This window comes from Haliotis cracherodii, unplaced genomic scaffold, assembly GCF_022045235.1.
Source record: "Haliotis cracherodii isolate W230 unplaced genomic scaffold, xgHalCrac1.p SCAF_1, whole genome shotgun sequence".
Classification (NCBI taxonomy): Eukaryota; Metazoa; Mollusca; class Gastropoda; order Lepetellida; family Haliotidae; genus Haliotis; species Haliotis cracherodii.
The window spans coordinates 40,234,445-40,252,373 of NW_027266264.1; the positions used below are offsets into that span (position 1 = coordinate 40,234,445).

General features: G+C 38.4%; 1 protein-coding gene across 3 annotated transcripts in view; it reads right to left on the minus strand.

The window, feature by feature from the left end:
• The window catches only part of LOC139477914 (vacuolar protein sorting-associated protein 45-like), an 82,316-nt gene extending 64,798 nt beyond the window's left edge, over positions 1-17,518 (minus strand). For 2 of the 3 annotated variants that reach the window (XM_071260361.1, XM_071260379.1), the window contains exons 1-5: positions 17,355-17,518; positions 12,537-12,732; positions 9,391-9,470; positions 4,197-4,265; positions 1,931-2,068 (exon numbers count right to left, since the gene is read on the minus strand). In XM_071260361.1, the coding sequence (XP_071116462.1) occupies positions 1,931-2,068; positions 4,197-4,265; positions 9,391-9,470; positions 12,537-12,732; positions 17,355-17,447 (576 nt within the window). In that variant the 5' untranslated portion in view covers positions 17,448-17,518. Of the gene's footprint in view, positions 1-1,930; positions 2,069-4,196; positions 4,266-9,390; positions 9,471-12,536; positions 12,733-13,236; positions 13,329-17,354 lie in introns of all 3 variants that reach the window. The other variant, XM_071260370.1, reaches the window with a different exon arrangement.
• Positions 17,519-17,929: the final 411 nt, after the last annotated feature.

Here is a 17,929-nt window from a genome sequence, read left to right on the forward strand (position 1 = left end):
TACCATGTCCAATATTGAATAATAATTTTGTTTAGTTTGAAATAATTTTTGAGTACTTGATTACGTAAAATTGATGCCAAACAGGTGCGTGTCTTGTCCAATTAAGATACACTGTACATTATCGAATTGTTTATCTATTCCAGACATCATTTACATGGTAAACGCAGTCTTTTTATGTTGTGTCGAAAAAGCGTCAAATTCCGTTTTAAACACATGGATTTTTTCCATATCATGAACGAAAATTAGGGGAGATATGTATCAATCAAAAAACCAGAGTTGTCTTTCTCCGAGGTTATCAAGGACAAACAAGCAGCCATGACGTCAAATAGAATTGTGTCATTTTCTTAGTAATTAATTACATTTGATGATATACTGCTAGTGATCCAGTTAGATAGGTGCAACATTAGTCAAATTACACTTGCACAATCAGGAGAATGTTGGAATCTAAGGACTAATTTATGGTTTACATAGGGCCATCCATTTCGCTATCACTCATTTTTTATGAAGTTTAATTTCATCATTTCTGATGGGTTTTTTATGCCTAAACGTATACAGTTTCAATATCGATATTTGTGTTGGAATAGTTTGGTTCCTCGTGAACAAAACACCACGAAAATACACTGTCCTTACCCACAGCTAATTCTCACCAAGTGACCCTAGTTACAATAAACTAGTGCTAAGCATAGCAGAGTTATGCCCCCTTTCCTTTGAACGTGTGTAACCTCTCTGTCACCTTTTGACGTCATAGCGGTAAATCAGTTTTCGTCATTTACGGCAGGCTATTTTTTGCATTGAAATTATGTCGTTATACATACTCATTTAGCTCCATTTGATATATATTTATGTCGTTCAAATATTAGGCAGTATTTTGTTCGCTCACAGTTTCGGTAAAGCTGCCAAATATTTTTTTTTGTCGCACAGTACTTTTATTGGTGTATGCTAAAAAGGGGAGAAATTTCCTGTTTTTAGACGCAGAATAAAGTCTCGGACAAAACTTAGCAGCGTCTTTTTTTCAAACCGGTTTAATGTTTACAGTTAAATTTACACCATCAGACAGGAAATTTAATATTCTACACCACTGCGTAATTTTATAGCAAGAGGTAGATCCAGTGCCGGGTGAGCGCAATTCTCGCACAACCTACTCTTTTCCAATCTTAGGATAATGTGCGTCAGAAAAATAACCTCGGCATCCAATGATTACAGTAGTGCGATATTACGTGCGCGTGTCCCTATGACAACGGTCTTAGACTTAGCTAAGATTTTGCTGAGACCGTTTCAAGATCCAGTCTTAGACCAAATCTTAGCTAAGCAAAATCTTAAAAACTTAAGACAAAATTCGTGCTTAGCAAAATTTGAGCTAAGACCACTTTCATGATCCCGGGCCCTGTTTACACCTTTGCCGGAATAGACTGGAATTTTTGGGCTCGACAGTAGCACCACCAGCGGCTATTACGATTTATGTCCCTTCTATGTCCCTCCTATTGCCCAATCAGATTCCATCTCTCATATCATATCATATTTGCTTTAAACAAAATGGCGGTGCCCAGTAGAGACAATCTGGTCCATAATCAAAATCTACATTGTAATAAAATGGGTCTTACTTCATTAAGTGCATCAAATCATTTAAAGACCGTAATTAAAAACATGAAAAGATCTGCAAAATATCCATTGACGCCAATTAGGCAGCACACATGCTTTTGCAAATCCTGCAGTTGAAAGATCCATGTTGTTTACAAACCGGATGTCTCGTTTGTCACGTGATTTTGATTGGACTTTTGCATAGACTCGTTTGGCCAGACAAAATGTAACTCCAGAATTCCAGCCTAGTTCGTCAAGGGTGGACACTGAATTTTTTTAGTGTCAGGATATGAGCAACTATTAGCAATCAAACAAAGCAATATTATTCAGAAAGTACTAATCATCATCCTACCCTGACACTCTCGGCAAGTCTACGTGCCATTTCAGAGGAATTCTGAAAGCGGATCATTGGGCATTTCTTCAATGAGAGTAAAACAGATGTTAGTCCTTGCACTGTTCTCTGAAGAGCATGTGGTTCCCAAGTCAGTGACTGAAACACATACAGACACTTCATACAATTCTTGCACTCACAGTTGTGTGGGGAAAGAACTGTGCTTCCTAAAATGTAAAACAATCTATTAGGGACATCATTGATACATCAGTTCCAACCATTGTCAGCAGATGATCACCCAGTTAGTCCATTTACACAATTTATTGGTAGCAGGGCTCCAAATAAATGCCATTTCAGCTTATGTACGGATGAAAATATGCCTGATACAGTGGGGGATAATTTAGAAAACGTATCAGATATGCATCATGACATACATGTACGGTCTTATATTCAGTTATAGACATATTTCAAAAAAATTACATTCAGATTTCAAGCAGCATATTTCCTACAGTACAGTGTGCATTATTGTTCCCAAAAACACTGCTGTGTAAAGGGGGTGCACATTATATATGCCATAATGAGTTTTGATGTTTTTTCCCAATGCAAAGACATTACCGTGAGCATGTAACACCGAAAATACCAAGTCAACAAATCCTTACTAAAGATTTCAAATTAATCATGTAATTACACTGTCTGGTTATAAAAAGTGTTTATTTTTTATCTGGACTTATGTTTGTAACCGTTTTTAATTTAATAATTTTATTCAAAATTGCATTCAATATTGTTTATGCTCATTTCGGCGAAATCGCACAACTCACTGTGATTTGCAGCAACCACAGTCAGATAACTGTTTTTGACGCCATGAAATGAATTTTAGTTGACAGAAAATGGATACATATATCATAAATGCCACACTTTGAGTTGTTAAAAGTCATATTTGCTGTAGTTTGACTGTTATGTGTCAACATAGAGATTTTGGGAGTGGGGGACGAAATAATATCCGGCAACAGCGTTCAGTTGTACCAAATTTAGTGCTAAGCTTATGGTTATTATGTAAAACATATACAGTAAAGCTGCAACTAAAATAACATATTGGAATATATTATTCTTGATAGAAAAATAGTTTCAGGTACAATTCTTCCGATCGCCGCATGAAAATTCTTTAAAATTATATTATTGGGTAATTTTTAACCGATTCACCGGTAGATTGGGAGAAAAATTGTGTACAGCTGATTGCTGATGCCCAGTAGAATTGGAAATACAATTTAATTGGTAAATCATCATGTCTAGTGATGTTTCATCTCAAATTTTCAGTATGTATTAACCAAATATATCACCTATTCATTATTCGTAATTAGATATTACTTCCAAATGATTTTTAGAAATTTTGCTCATTACATTTATATCTTTTTCCCAAAAAATACTAAATACCAAAGAAGAGGTGCGGACGATACAATAGACAAACATGTACAAAACAGTATTTATTGTTTATTGACATGTTTGCACGACTGACAAACTGACAGAAAAATCTGTCCATTAATTTCATTATGATAACAAATTCCAAACATTTTGAAGTTTAATTTCATCACCACAGACTGAAAATGATAGGATTAAAAGAAAGCGAAACTCAAAATTTATTTTTATATTTTTTGGTTAGTAATCCTAGCATAACTAGTCTATTGTCATGTGTTTAGATCTAATGAATTTTTTATCAATCTGTACAATAAATGGTCAGATTTTTCAGTCAATTTGTAAAATGACTGAAATATTTAGATATTTTATAAATTGCCTAAGTGAATCACAGTTTACATAGTGAAGGTATCAATTACACACCTACAAACGAAAAGGCTTGTGAATGTATTAAAGCTTTGTGAGTACAACTGACATATGACAGATGACTAAACCACAAAATGAAACACTAACTTGATCAATGTGGTGATACGCCCATGTACTACATGTTTATACCATGTGTATAAATAAAAGCGATAAATGCACTTAAGGTTGTTGCAGAACAGGTCGCACACTAGTCGAGATTTCTGGGATATCATCCGGATAATCTTGGAAAAAACACAATGACAAAGGCTACAGCCAGTCTTAAAATTTCCGAGATTAGTGCCCCTTTACACCTCTTCTTGCTGGCAATTGCCATATCACTTGAGCTTGTGTTGTTCGTCGTTTTGCAAACTGTATGAATCAATATATCCTAATATGAAATTTCAATCAATTCTTTGTCCAACAGATCTTTTTGTTTTATAAACTGAAGGAGCAGTGTCCTGAACAAACTTACCTGACAGACACCAGATAGGTTGAGAGAAAACAGATGAGGGTTCACAGCAATATAGTCTCCAAAGAATTCCTGAAGAAGAAGTCATCACACTTAGCAACAGTGATTGGTTGAACCGAACAGAGCTGAGACGACATGTATACAAGCTGGCCAACTGAAAGTAAGCCTTAATCTCAATGATAATAGAACCCAACTTGAACATATTTGATGAGGTTCATTGTTGACTTAATAGGTATTTGCATTACATACAAATACATAGGCAGTCCCATCGCTGACTTTTTCCTAAATGCCTCCAAAACCTTTCCGCCATAAAATTGTCACAAACCATATATCTGCTGATTTTGTCTGATCCATAATGATCCCTAATGCTGTCAAATGCAAATTTATCTAGCTACCACCCCTGACAGTACACTAATTGTTTGAAATGGCATGCAGCCCCACATCATCTGCTCTTTTGCTCCCATTACTGCAGTACACCCATTGCTTGAAATGGCATGCAGCCCCACATCATCTGCTCTTTTCCTTCCATTACTCACAGTACACCCATTGCTTGAAATGGCATGCAGCCCCACATCATCTGCTCTTTTCCTTCCATTATTGACAGTACACCCATTGCTTGAAATGGCATAGAGCCCCACATCATCTGCTCTTTTCCTTCCATTACTGACAGTACACCCATTGCTTGAAATGTCATGCAGCCCCACATCATCTGCTCTTTTCCTTCCATTATTGACAGTACACCCATTGCTTGAAATGTCATGCAGCCCCACATCATCTGCTCTTTTCCTTCCATTATTGACAGTACACTAATTGCTTGAAATGGCATGCAGCCCCACATCATCTGCACTTTTCCTTCCATTACTGACAGTACACTAATTGCTTGAAATGGCATGCAGCCCCACATCATCTGCTCTTTTCCTTCCATTACTGCAGTACACCCATTGCTTGAAATGGCATGCAGCCCCACATCATCTGCTCTTTTGCTCCCATTACTGCAGTACACCCATTGCTTGAAATGGCATGCAGCCCCACATCATCTGCTCTTTTCCTTCCATTATTGACAGTACACTAATTGCTTGAAATGGCATGCAGCCCCACATCATCTGCTCTTTTCCTTCCATTACTCACAGTACACTAATTGCTTGAAATGGCATGCAGCCCCACATCATCTGCTCTTTTCCTTCCATTATTGACAGTACACCCATTGCTTGAAATGGCATAGAGCCCAACATCATCTGCTCTTTTCCTTCCATTACTGACAGTACACCCATTGCTTGAAATAGCATGCAGCCCCACATCATCTGCTCTTTTCCTTCCATTACTGACAGTACACTAATTGCTTGAAATGGCATGCAGACCCACATCATCTGGTCTTTTCCTTCCATTACTGCAGTACACCCATTGCTTGAAATGGCATGCAGCCCCACATCATCTGCTCTTTTCCTTCCATTATTGACAGTACACTAATTGCTTGAAATGGCATGCAGCCCCACATCATCTGGTCTTTTCCTTCCATTACTGCAGTACACCCATTGCTTGAAATGGCATGCAGCCCCACATCATCTGCTCTTTTCCTTCAATTACTGACAGCACACTAATTGCTTGAAATAGCATGCAGCCCCACATCATCTGCTCTTTTCCTTCCATTACTGACAGTACACTAATTGCTTGAAATGGCATGCAGCCCCACATCATCTGGTCTTTTCCTTCCATTACTGCAGTACACCCATTGCTTGAAATGGCATGCAGCCCCACATCATCTGCTCTTTTCCTTCCATTATTGACAGTACATCCATTGCTTAAAATGGCATGCAGCCCCACATCATCTGCTCTTTTCCTTCCATTATTGACAGTACATCCATTGCTTAAAATGGCATGCAGCCCCACATCATCTGCTCTTTTCCTTCCATAACTGACAGTACATCCATTGCTTAAAATGGCATGCAGCCCCACATCATCTGCTCTTTTCCTTCCATTATTGACAGTACACCCGTTGCTTGAAATGGCATGCAGCCCCACATCATCTGCTCTTTTCCTTCCATTACTGACAGTACACTTATTGCTTGAAATGGCATGCAGCCCCACATCATCTGCTCTTTTCCTTCCATTACTGACAGTACACTCATTGCTTAAAATGGCATGCAGCCCCACATCATCTGCTCTTTTCCTTCCATTATTGACAGTACACTCATTGCTTAAAATGGCATGCAGCCTCACATCATCTGCTCTTTTCTTTCCATTACTGACAGTACAGTAATTGCTTGAAATGGCATGCAGCCCCACATCATCTGCTCTTTTCCTTCCATTACTGACAGTACACTAATTGCTTAAAATGGCATGCAGCCCCACATCATCTGCACTTTTCCTTCCATTACTGACAGTACACTCATTGCTTGAAATGGCATGCAGCCCCACATCATCTGCTCTTTTCCTTCCATTACTGACAGTACACTAATTGCTTAAAATGGCATGCAGCCCCACATCATCTGCTCTTTTCCTTCCATTATTGACAGTTCACCCATTGCTTGAAATGGCATGCAGCCCCACATCATCTGCTCTTTTCCTTCCATTACTGACAGTACACCCATTGCTTGAAACGGCATGCAGCCCCACATCATCTGCTCTTTTCCTTCCATTACTGACAGTACACTAATTGCTTGAAATGGCATGCAGCCCCACATCATCTGCTCTTTTCCTTCCATTACTGACAGTACACTAATTGCTTGAAATGGCATGCAGCCCCACATCATCTGCTCTTTTCCTTCCATTACTGACAGCACACTAATTGCTTGAAATGGCATGCAGCCCCACATCATCTGCTCTTTTGCTCCCATTACTGCAGTACACCCATTGCTTGAAATGGCATGCAGCCCCACATCATCTGCTCTTTTCCTTCCATTACTGACAGTACACCCATTGCTTGAAATGGCATGCAGCCCCACATCATCTGCTCTTTTCCTTCCATTATTGACAGTACACCCATTGCTTGAAATGGCATGCAGCCCCACATCATCTGCTCTTTTCCTTCCATTACTGACAGTACACCCATTGCTTGAAATGGCATGCAGCCCCACATCATCTGCTCTTTTCCTTCCATTATTGACAGTTCACCCATTGCTTGAAATGGCATGCAGCCCCACATCATCTGCTCTTTTCCTTCCATTACTGACAGTACACCCATTGCTTGAAATGGCATGCAGCCCCACATCATCTGCTCTTTTCCTTCCATTACTGACAGTACACTAATTGCTTGAAATGGCATGCAGCCCCACATCATCTGCTCTTTTCCTTCCATTATTGACAGTACACTAATTGCTTGAAATGGCATGCAGCCCCACATCATCTGCTCTTTTCCTTCCATTACTGACAGTACACTAATTGCTTGAAATGGCATGCAACCCCACATCATCTGCTCTTTTGCTCCCATTACTGCAGTACACCCATTGCTTGAAATGGCATGCAGCCCCACATCATCTGCTCTTTTCCTTCCATTACTGACAGTACACCCATTGCTTGAAATGGCATGCAGCCCCACATCATCTGCTCTTTTCCTTCCATTATTGACAGTACACCCATTGCTTGAAATGGCATGCAGCCCTACATCATCTGCTCTTTTCCTTCCATTACTGACAGTACACCCATTGCTTGAAATGGCATGCAGCCCCACATCATCTGCTCTTTTCCTTACATTATTGACAGTACACTAATTGCTTGAAATGGCATGCAGCCCCACATCATCTGCTCTTTTCCTTCCATTACTGACAGTACACTAATTGCTTGAAATGGCATGCAGCCCCACATCATCTGCTCTTTTCCTTCCATTACTGCAGTACACCCATTGCTTGAAATGGCATGCAGCCCCACATCATCTGCTCTTTTGCTCCCATTACTGCAGTACACCCATTGCTTGAAATGGCATGCAGCCCCACATCATCTGCTCTTTTGCTCCCATTACTGCAGTACACTAATTGCTTGAAATGACATGCAGCCCCACATCATCTGCTCTTTTCCTTCCATTACTGACAGTACAGTAATTGCTTGAAATGGCATGCAGCCCCACATCATCTGCTCTTTTCCTTCCATTATTGACAGTACACCCATTGCTTGAAATGGCATGCAGCCCCACATCATCTGCTCTTTTCCTTCCATTACTGACAGTACACCCATTGCTTGAACTGGCATGCAGCCCCACATCATCTGCTCTTTTCCTTCCATTATTGACAGTACACTAATTGCTTGAAATGGCATGCAGCCCCACATCATCTGCTCTTTTCCTTCCATTACTGACAGTACACTAATTGCTTGAAATGGCATGCAGCCCCACATCATCTGCTCTTTTCCTTCCATTACTGACAGTACACTAATTGCTTGAAATGGCATGCAGCCCCACATCATCTGCTCTTTTCCTTCCATTATTGACAGTACACCCATTGCTTGAAATGGCATGCAGCCCCACATCATCTGCTCTTTTCCTTCCATTACTGACAGTACACTAATTGCTTGAAATGGCATGCAGCCCCACATCATCTGCTCTTTTCCTTCCATTATTGACAGTACACCCATTGCTTGAAATGGCATGCAGCCCCACATCATCTGCTCTTTTCCTTCCATTACTGAAAGTACACTCATTGCTTGAAATGGCATGCAGCCCCACATCATCTGCTCTTTTCCTTCCATTATTGAAAGTACACTCATTGCTTGAAATGGCATGCAGCCCCACATCATCTGCTCTTTTCCTTCCATTACTGACAGCACACTCATTGCTTGAAATGGCATTCAGCCCCACATCATCTGCTCTTTTCCTTCCATTACTGACAGTACACTAATTGCTTGAAATGGCATGCAGCCCCACATCTTCTGCTCTTTTCCTTCCATTACTGACAGTACACTAATTGCTTGAAATGGCATGCAGCCCCACATCATCTGCTCTTTTCCTTCCATTACTGCAGTACACCCATTGCTTGAAATGGCATGCAGCCCCACATCATCTCCTTTACTAATCTATAGGTCGACAGCCAGATGCTCATATATATGTTCCACTAAACTTGGTCATGGCGCCTAAAACTTAGCATCCTCAGCTTGACATTAATATTTTTATATAATAAGGGAGCTATGGTCATTTTCAATTCATACCTCAAGCTTGACACAGTATTGTTGTTTTATATGAAGTTTGACTTGTGTGGAGATTACAGGTTACCTGGACTTCTCTAACCACCTCCTGATCATCTGCTTCTGCCAGCAACTTCACATCTTGTTTGCTGATGACGTTACTCCAATCTGGATCATTCAACATAGGTTTGGAATGTAAAGAGCTCACATAATACTGTCAACTGTCATGCTTACATACTGAAAAAATTAACAGACCTGCATTTGCTGCTGCCACAATCCTTAATGCTCGGTGAACTGTGTTCTGTGATTTGCTGAATAGGAAGTCTGGAAGGAACTGAGGAGGGTGATGTTCCACAAAGTAATCTTAGCAGTATGACTGTTGTATCTCAATGCTTAAGAATGGGAATTACAATCCTCTAACATTGCTTTGTGGAATAGGCCTAGGCAACATTGTTATTAGCTGGTTCAAATGTGGGGTTGGATCTGGAGTCTTGTGACAACCTATTCTAGCTGAAAAAGCTGCTGAAACAGAATTATAAAGACAAAAGAATCATTACTGCCAAATCCATGAAACACTAAAATCTTGCTTAATGATGAAGATGTCTAATATAACAAGTCAGATAGGTCTTACTGATCAACAAATCTTGAATCTATTTGCATGACATGTCAACGAAATAAATCACTATCAAAGAATCAAAATTGGTAGAAATGTTACAACTGATCAATCTATTACTTCACAGCCCATCACTTAATGTCACTGGCAATAAATTGTTGATAACTTAGGATAAACTGTGATATATGTCGCTATATTAATTCTCCATTTCAATACACATGATATATGATACATAAAATAAAGTCAAATGAGCTTTTTTTGTGGCAGGTTGTCCGTCTGTCATTAACTTTTCAACATCTACCCTGAAACTACAAGGGCTATTCAACTGAACCCTTGTATGGATGATCCAAGTAATAGTGTCTTTAAAAAGTGCTGGAAAAATACTCAGCCGAGTTATGGTTTTGAAACCAGGATAAGCAGTTCACAGTTCAAAATATTACCAGTTTGAAAAACAGACACAGCTATTGAACAAAAGTTGCTGTCAGCATTGACATTCATATAGTTTCAGCTAAAAAAACACAAATGAACACCAAAATCATGAAGAAGTTCACAGAGCGAAAAACGCATTTTGAGAGAATTTAAGAGCATGATCCAAATTAAGTCAACATCTAAAATATCACAGAAAATGGAACACATGTGTTGAGCCCTCCTAATATCTGCACAAATACTAAATTTCATCACATTTTGAAATTAAATGGTGGAATAATGGCCATAAGAAACTTCAGTATGGCCAAAGTGTAAATCAAGGACTAAAAATATAAATACTGCAAAAAAGGAACAGATATTTGTTGAGCTACACATCAGCGGTAGAAACTTACATTTTTAGTCCACAAGTCCTTATAATGATAACATGTAGTAAAACCGTTAAAAATGACAAATTTCTACTAGTCCTTCTGATACCTTAAATATAGGGTAGTTTGGCAAGGACTACAGGACTACTGTAACCTTAGGTTACGGGTACTTTACCCTTCTACCTTTGGTCACTTGTACTTATCAACCACTCCTTGGTTCTAGGGATGATGTAGCTCTCTCAAAATCACAAGTCAGCTGGTTTGCTCAAGTCCTTTTAATTTATGATAGAATTAATCATAAATATACACACATGGTCCTCAGATAAGTTCTTGTTGTTTCCTGAATTGCTTAAGTACAACACATACCTAGATGATGCGTTGAAGAGCCTGATGGTTTTCCTGATGAACATTTAACTCTACTTCTTTTCTGACCCGGAATTCCAATCTACAGAGAGGACCGCTCTGTTCAGCTGTGAGCTTCCAAATCCCCACACCACTCTCGGGCCACTAACAAAATACTATCGATGATAATTTTAGCTCCTCCCACCGAAATCATATTTGACATCATGAGAAATGAGTCATAACGCTCACTTCTCTATGAACCCCAATTCCCATTTCAATCAGTCTTTCTATCAAGTTCTTCTAACCAAACTCTCAACTAATTTCCTAAATTAATGGTCAAATCATTGGTCAACCGAACATACCCACAACTCAAAACAACCCTAGATGAAAACCCAATACTCTGTCAGACTGGAAGGCGCCGAAAAGACATTCCAGTCATGTAGTAGCACTCAGAAATATTTGGTCACATCAAGACTAACAATTTTTGTTCCATCCATTCATTTCCCTTCTGACCCTTATACTGCAAGACCGGATTCTACTAATTTCATCGTACTAATGAAAAGTTATCTCTATCACTTAAGAGAAGCAAAATCAATAATCATTTGCCCTGGTGTCACTTCTCTCATATGCGTCCATATTTACCCAAAAGCTTAATTTAGTAAACTACATTTTAAGTAAATACCAAAAACCCATTTTCTAAAATACCCTGGTTATACTACTGCCAATTTCTAACGCTGCAAATGTACAAAATTTCAATTAATAATTGACTTTCACTTTGTGTTAGTTCATTGTAGCACGATAGTTTGGAAGTGCATTTCTTCATGTTATTCATTTGGATGGGTCGTAGCGAGGATATTTGTGAACACTCATGCAGTCAAACTCTCAGACGTTTCTCAATGTATACTGAAATGATGAGTTCAAGACTAAAGGGTCTAATTGTTCACAAAGAACGCTTCTGTATATACATGAGGGTCAAAGGTCTTAGATGTATCAAAACTCAAAATATGCACACAAAAATGTATTAAATATTATAGCACGTATTACTTGCTGAAAAGGCAGTGTATTTGGAGAAAAAAAGACATTTTTTCAATATGGCCCCCTATGTAAAACATATTTATGATTTCAAAGAATCATGTAACTTTGCACATCTATATTTCTAGTCTCATGTCTTCTTCAATTCACCCAGTATGACAGAAGTTTCTCAGATTGTCAATCTGAATTGTCAAAACTGTCAATTAAAAAACCCTTTACAGTATGAACATGATGAAAGAATATTAAGGTGTCTACAGACCAGGTCCCTGATTCACACAGCTATCTTAGCTCTTAGAGTATTGTCACTCCAATACTTCAACACAGACTTATGACAATCGTAGCAACTACTTTGTGGAATGGGGGCCTGTATAGGTTGGTCTTCCTTATGAACTTAATTTGTTATTTCTTCCTTCATATGTATCAGATGTTATTTGAAACAAAGAGTAAACTACTCACAAATGTAATAAAGTCCATACTTGGGGACTCTAAGTTCCTGACACAACAGCTCCACATTCTCCTTGCTGGGTCGGAGGAAGGCAATGCACTTGAGATGCTTCATGGTCTCGCGGCCACTTGTGTCCAATCTTTCAAATAGGTACACCTCTTTCTGCAGGATCTCAGATTGGGCATATACCATGCTTACAACACTAGTCTAAACAGCAAGAAAAACCCAGATTCAGTGTCTGTACAACATTATGTGCATAAGGAAGCATGGTCATCAAAATGGTAATGTGAGCAATATCAGCAGCATCAATATGATCACCTTAAATTGACTGTGTAAACATGTTTTTGGATATGTCTACTGCACAGTGAGTGACCTTCACTTTCAACATCATCCAATCACACAAGGACATTACCGGACATTACCGGTACTTGTTGAGAACACAATGTGATGTTACAAATATAAAGTCTCCAAACCATGCTTACAATATGTTGCCAATGCAGTTATTTAAAAGTCATTTCATGAGCGATAGACTTTTAAAATGACCTTGACATTTTTTACTTTATAATTCTAATATATTGCATACATTAACCCATTTACTACTTAGATCTATTCCTGCCTCAACAAAACTGACAGAGTATTTGATCATAGTTTACACTTGATGGGAAAGGGGATCCTAGAGATAAGGATAGAGTCAGGGTAACCTAGTCTTACCTTAACCTGAAACTGCCATGGTTTTCTTCAACCTAGCATCAGGAACAATTTAATGAAGTGCACTAGCTTCCACTGGACATTGTATTCCGACTCTACATGCAAGGAAACAAATGTGTGTGATCTGCTGGTAACATGGCACACTGTAGTTATTTTCTGCAGACAGACCAACAGACAGGCGGACACACTGATTCCATAACTAATGTTTTTGCGGGGTACAATGAACTAATAATCTAATGAAATGATATACACATGGGTTTTCAAAAGGACTTCATAAATAGATATTTAATCATTCAGATGATTGAGACCTGTAAATTTCAAAATGGCGACTGTGAGACCATCTTGGATTTATGAATGAGGTTATATTACTGGACCTTGTGCAGATTACCACACATAGTTTCATAAAGAGCACTAATTAGTAGGGGGAAAAAAGTCTATCTAAATTTTGACCAATCTGAGGACTCCATTCCGTTGTTATTGTAATAAAATGTGCTTTGTGTGCAAAAATATATCTTAATATATCTTGTAACGAGATCAAACAACTAAATTTCAAATGCCTCTGAGCTGACCAATCAGCTCCGCAGGTGCTGCTTTCCGTTGCAGTGGAAACAAGGCAGTGATGAAAATAAAGTAATATTGTATGTTGTTCCTAGAGACACCCTTGCACCAAGATTTAACAAAATTGGCTAAATGACATGTGAGTAATGACCACTTAAAGAAAACCTGTAAATAAAGACAAGGTTGTCGTTGAGAGGTTGTTGGAATATGAAAGATGCAGTGCATTTACACAAGGTCCATGAATCTACTATATGTTGTTCCTGAGAAAACACACGAAGTTGAGGGAAGAATATATTCTATTATGAATAGTTATAAGAAACCGAGCAAAAACAGTGAAAATGAGAACATGGCAAAAAATACCATATATTTTCAATCAAACTTTGTTATAAAATTCTTTTACAGTAAGGGTGATATGTATAATATTAACCCTGAATGTAAAAACTTCAAAGCGTAAAAGCGTTGCGGGGTATTACTCTTAATGTAAAACTTTTTACATTAAGAGTTGACTTGTAACCCGTAATGGACATATTTTTTACATTAAGAGTAATTTTTACATTAAGGGTTGTAACAAAGCTGACAACGCATGCGCTGTACAGAGTAAACTGTCATCAGTAATGTTTTTTCATTCGCATGATTTGAGGCAAACTGAAGAGAAAGCTTGTATGCTTTCCTACAGAGCAGTTACAAAATACTAATTGCCAGCATGATTGTATTAGAAGCCACTATTTATCAAAGCTAGTTCGTATGAACTCGGTCGTATGAAGCCAATCACTCTCCTACCCAGAGTTCCTTGTGGCCAGCCTCGTACTCCTGTCACATTATCACATCTTACACAGTTCATTCAAGTGTTTTTCAAGTTTCATTTTGGACCAGTCTACACATAACTTTCATTGCGAGGATATCCTAAAACATGAAAAACTGTTTCCTTTTGCGTATTTATACTGCACATTTAGTCATCAAAGAACTACGGCAAGCTAGCGATACAGTCACTTTGATGTGTAAAGCTATAATATTGTCATGCACCTTTCTGTTGCAGTTGTAGTAGTATGTCTAAATAATTATGCAAAACAATATGTAAAGTATATGCTGAATGACTTGCATTAGGCTCATCTGTTCAAATTTCAGGATAAGTGTGTTTGTTTACAAACAAGAGAAAAGTCTTGTCACGTGATAAGCCTACACCCACAGTCTGGTCACTGGAGCAGAACATTCTGTTGTGGAATAAGGTGAGAAGAGCCGAGTAAGCTGGGCAGTTATTGGTTATTGTTTACAAAGCTTCAGAATGGTCAACGTCCTGTCCCTTTAGCGCTGCTAGAGGTTCTTAAGCCACATTGGACCCCTAATGTAGGTGATATTCTGGATACTCAGGGAGACATTTTAAATGTATAGGAGAGACACACATAACTGTGATATTGATTTGTTGCTACTTTCTTGATAGCTGTCATTTCAATTATGAACGTGTTCTTGGCTCAAAATTTTCAAGTTCCACAAGAAAACCAACAGTTGCTTTCAAGTGTTGCTCGCTCATTCCATTTGTAAGTATTGCTTCATAAAACTTAACACATTCATTCTTCCTATCATGCTTTTGTCCTTTTTCGTTTTAAAGTCCTGGACCCAGTTGTATCAAACTTTAATGATGCATTAACGTGTAATTAAACCTTCATTAACTAATGTATCATTAAATCCAGTTGTACTAATATTTTAATGACGTTGTGCTGTCATAAGCACATCATTAATGAAGGTTCTGGGGCATCATTAGCATTTTATTAAAAAACAAACATGGCAGGAAACATATTGTTTGAACGCTTAGGACACACACAAGGAAAGACCGTGTTTTCAGAAAACGAACTCATCACCGCGAATCCATGAGCGATGAAGAAGTAAGGGCACGCTACTGTTTTGGGAAGGCAAGCATCAGATATATCTGCGATCTTGTGAGAGATTAATGACAGCCCAAATCTGCAAGATTGCACACACTTAGTGTTGAACTACAGGTAAATGTTTGATAATTAACACGTCGTCACTAGAAACTCAGCAAGTTTGAAATAAATATATAATTATACCGCCACATCGGGCACATTCATAGCGGCAATCTTTAAATGAATCATACGCAGTTCTTCGTGGGTCTGCTCACTAACACGTGTATAGGTACAGTCATATTTGCAGCCTAATGATACCAACCTTGTAAATATATTTCACAATCGGAAGTAATGTAAATTCATGGATCCTTTTCACTTCACCCAAAAAGATACGTTTTCAACTTGGCGTTGTCAGTAAGGATCAGTTTCATAGAGGGGAGTTACTCTAATGACTTAAACTAAATGTTTCGTGCATACTGAAGAGAACAGTTTTGCATGTTCGATCCTGGCCAAAAGATCCTTTAATTATTAAAGCATGCACATCTAATATCAATCATTAACACTTTACTTACTGAGACATAATGAAACACAGCAAAATAAAAAATAACAAAGCAGATATAAGTATTATGGAAATATTTGAAAATTGGTAAAACATATCATTAGCCTCTTTATAACCATCTTATCAGGTTCTGGTAACCCTACGCTTCTTTGCAAGTGGAAGTTTCCTGCAAATCACTGGCGACACAATAGGCATAGACAAATGTGACAACGGCCTCACCAGTTGTTAGGAAGGTTTCCCTTGCCATCGCGTCTCTTGTGCCCAAGTTTGTTACCTGGCCGTCCAAGATGGATATAGCCAACATTAGAAAGGAATTCTACAATATATCTCGTTTTCCTGGAGTCATTGGATGTATCGGTGGAACACATGTACGGATACAGGCACCATCAGACAACAAACCTGCCTTTGTAAATAGGAAAGGCTACCATTCGATCAACGTTCAAGCAATGTGTGAAAGCCAATGTGTGTTAAATAAATTCTTATTTATATAATAACAAATAAAATGTCACTGTAAAACCTGTGCATGGAGCATACACGTCTACCCAAATAGCCTCTCTTCTTTCGTGGGTAACTGCTGCACCACTTACTGTTCTTCAACAACTCGGCTAACAGCTAAATATCGGAGCTGCCGAAATTCTTGTTTCTATACTATGGTTTAGGTGGATACATTGCCATTTTGACAGATGACCAGAAGTAACGCGTACGTGTTTACGTCAGGGAATTGTGGGATATATTTAGGGAAAACCCTGAATTTAATGACAGGTTAATGAAAACATTTACATAAGGCATCATTAGATAATGATATGCTAATAAACGTTTGATTAAACCGATTTTAACTCATGGTGCATGAAGAATTTAATGTATCATTAGGATTTAATGTGGCCATTAGTTAATGAGGCTTTGGATACAACCGGGTCCCTGACTTAAATTTGGATAAAATGTTACTCAAACGAAACAAGCAAAATCCGAAAGTAAACCCAGGTTTTAAAAACTTGCTGTCTCGGTACTGATGAGACTGTGACATCAATCTCTGGGGCCCAATCTCATTATTATCAGATCTTAGTTCTCGCTAGCGGCAGCGACAAATTTTCCCCCGAGATCTAATTCTTATGACATTGGTCTGACATGGTCGGATGGTTACTTACAGTATCTTTGTCCATTAATAACACTTTCATTCCGGGTCCACTGTCGTCAATCATTTTGCTGATATACTGCTTAACTGCTAATATAACGTTCATATTTATAGTTTAAGTAGATCAACGTTAAAACAAAAACAAGGTTCTTCCTGGTTTCCTACACTTAACGAGGTTATCTCCCTTGATTCGATTCTAAAATGACGAACTGATAAAAAAAACGGAATTCGACCCTAACGTATGTAGCGACCAGAACTGGGATACGACCAGAACTGGGATAAACAGTCCACAATTTCGCAAAACCCCATTTACTGCGGTAATGCTTTCGGTTAGCTCTAAAACACATGGCGATATATATGCGGAATATGATTTAGTTTATATTTTTGGGGGGACCGTACTGAATATGATCTTTTGTATATTTCCATGTCCCATTCCAATAAATAACGCACATTAAATTCTTCACAATAAATTGGAAACATCTTTAGTTATTATTATTTTTTTGTTATTTTGTACTTGACAAATATTCACACGCCTTTCTGTGCGGCAATTCAAATTTATGCACAAATGTCACAGTGTCTGTGCGATAT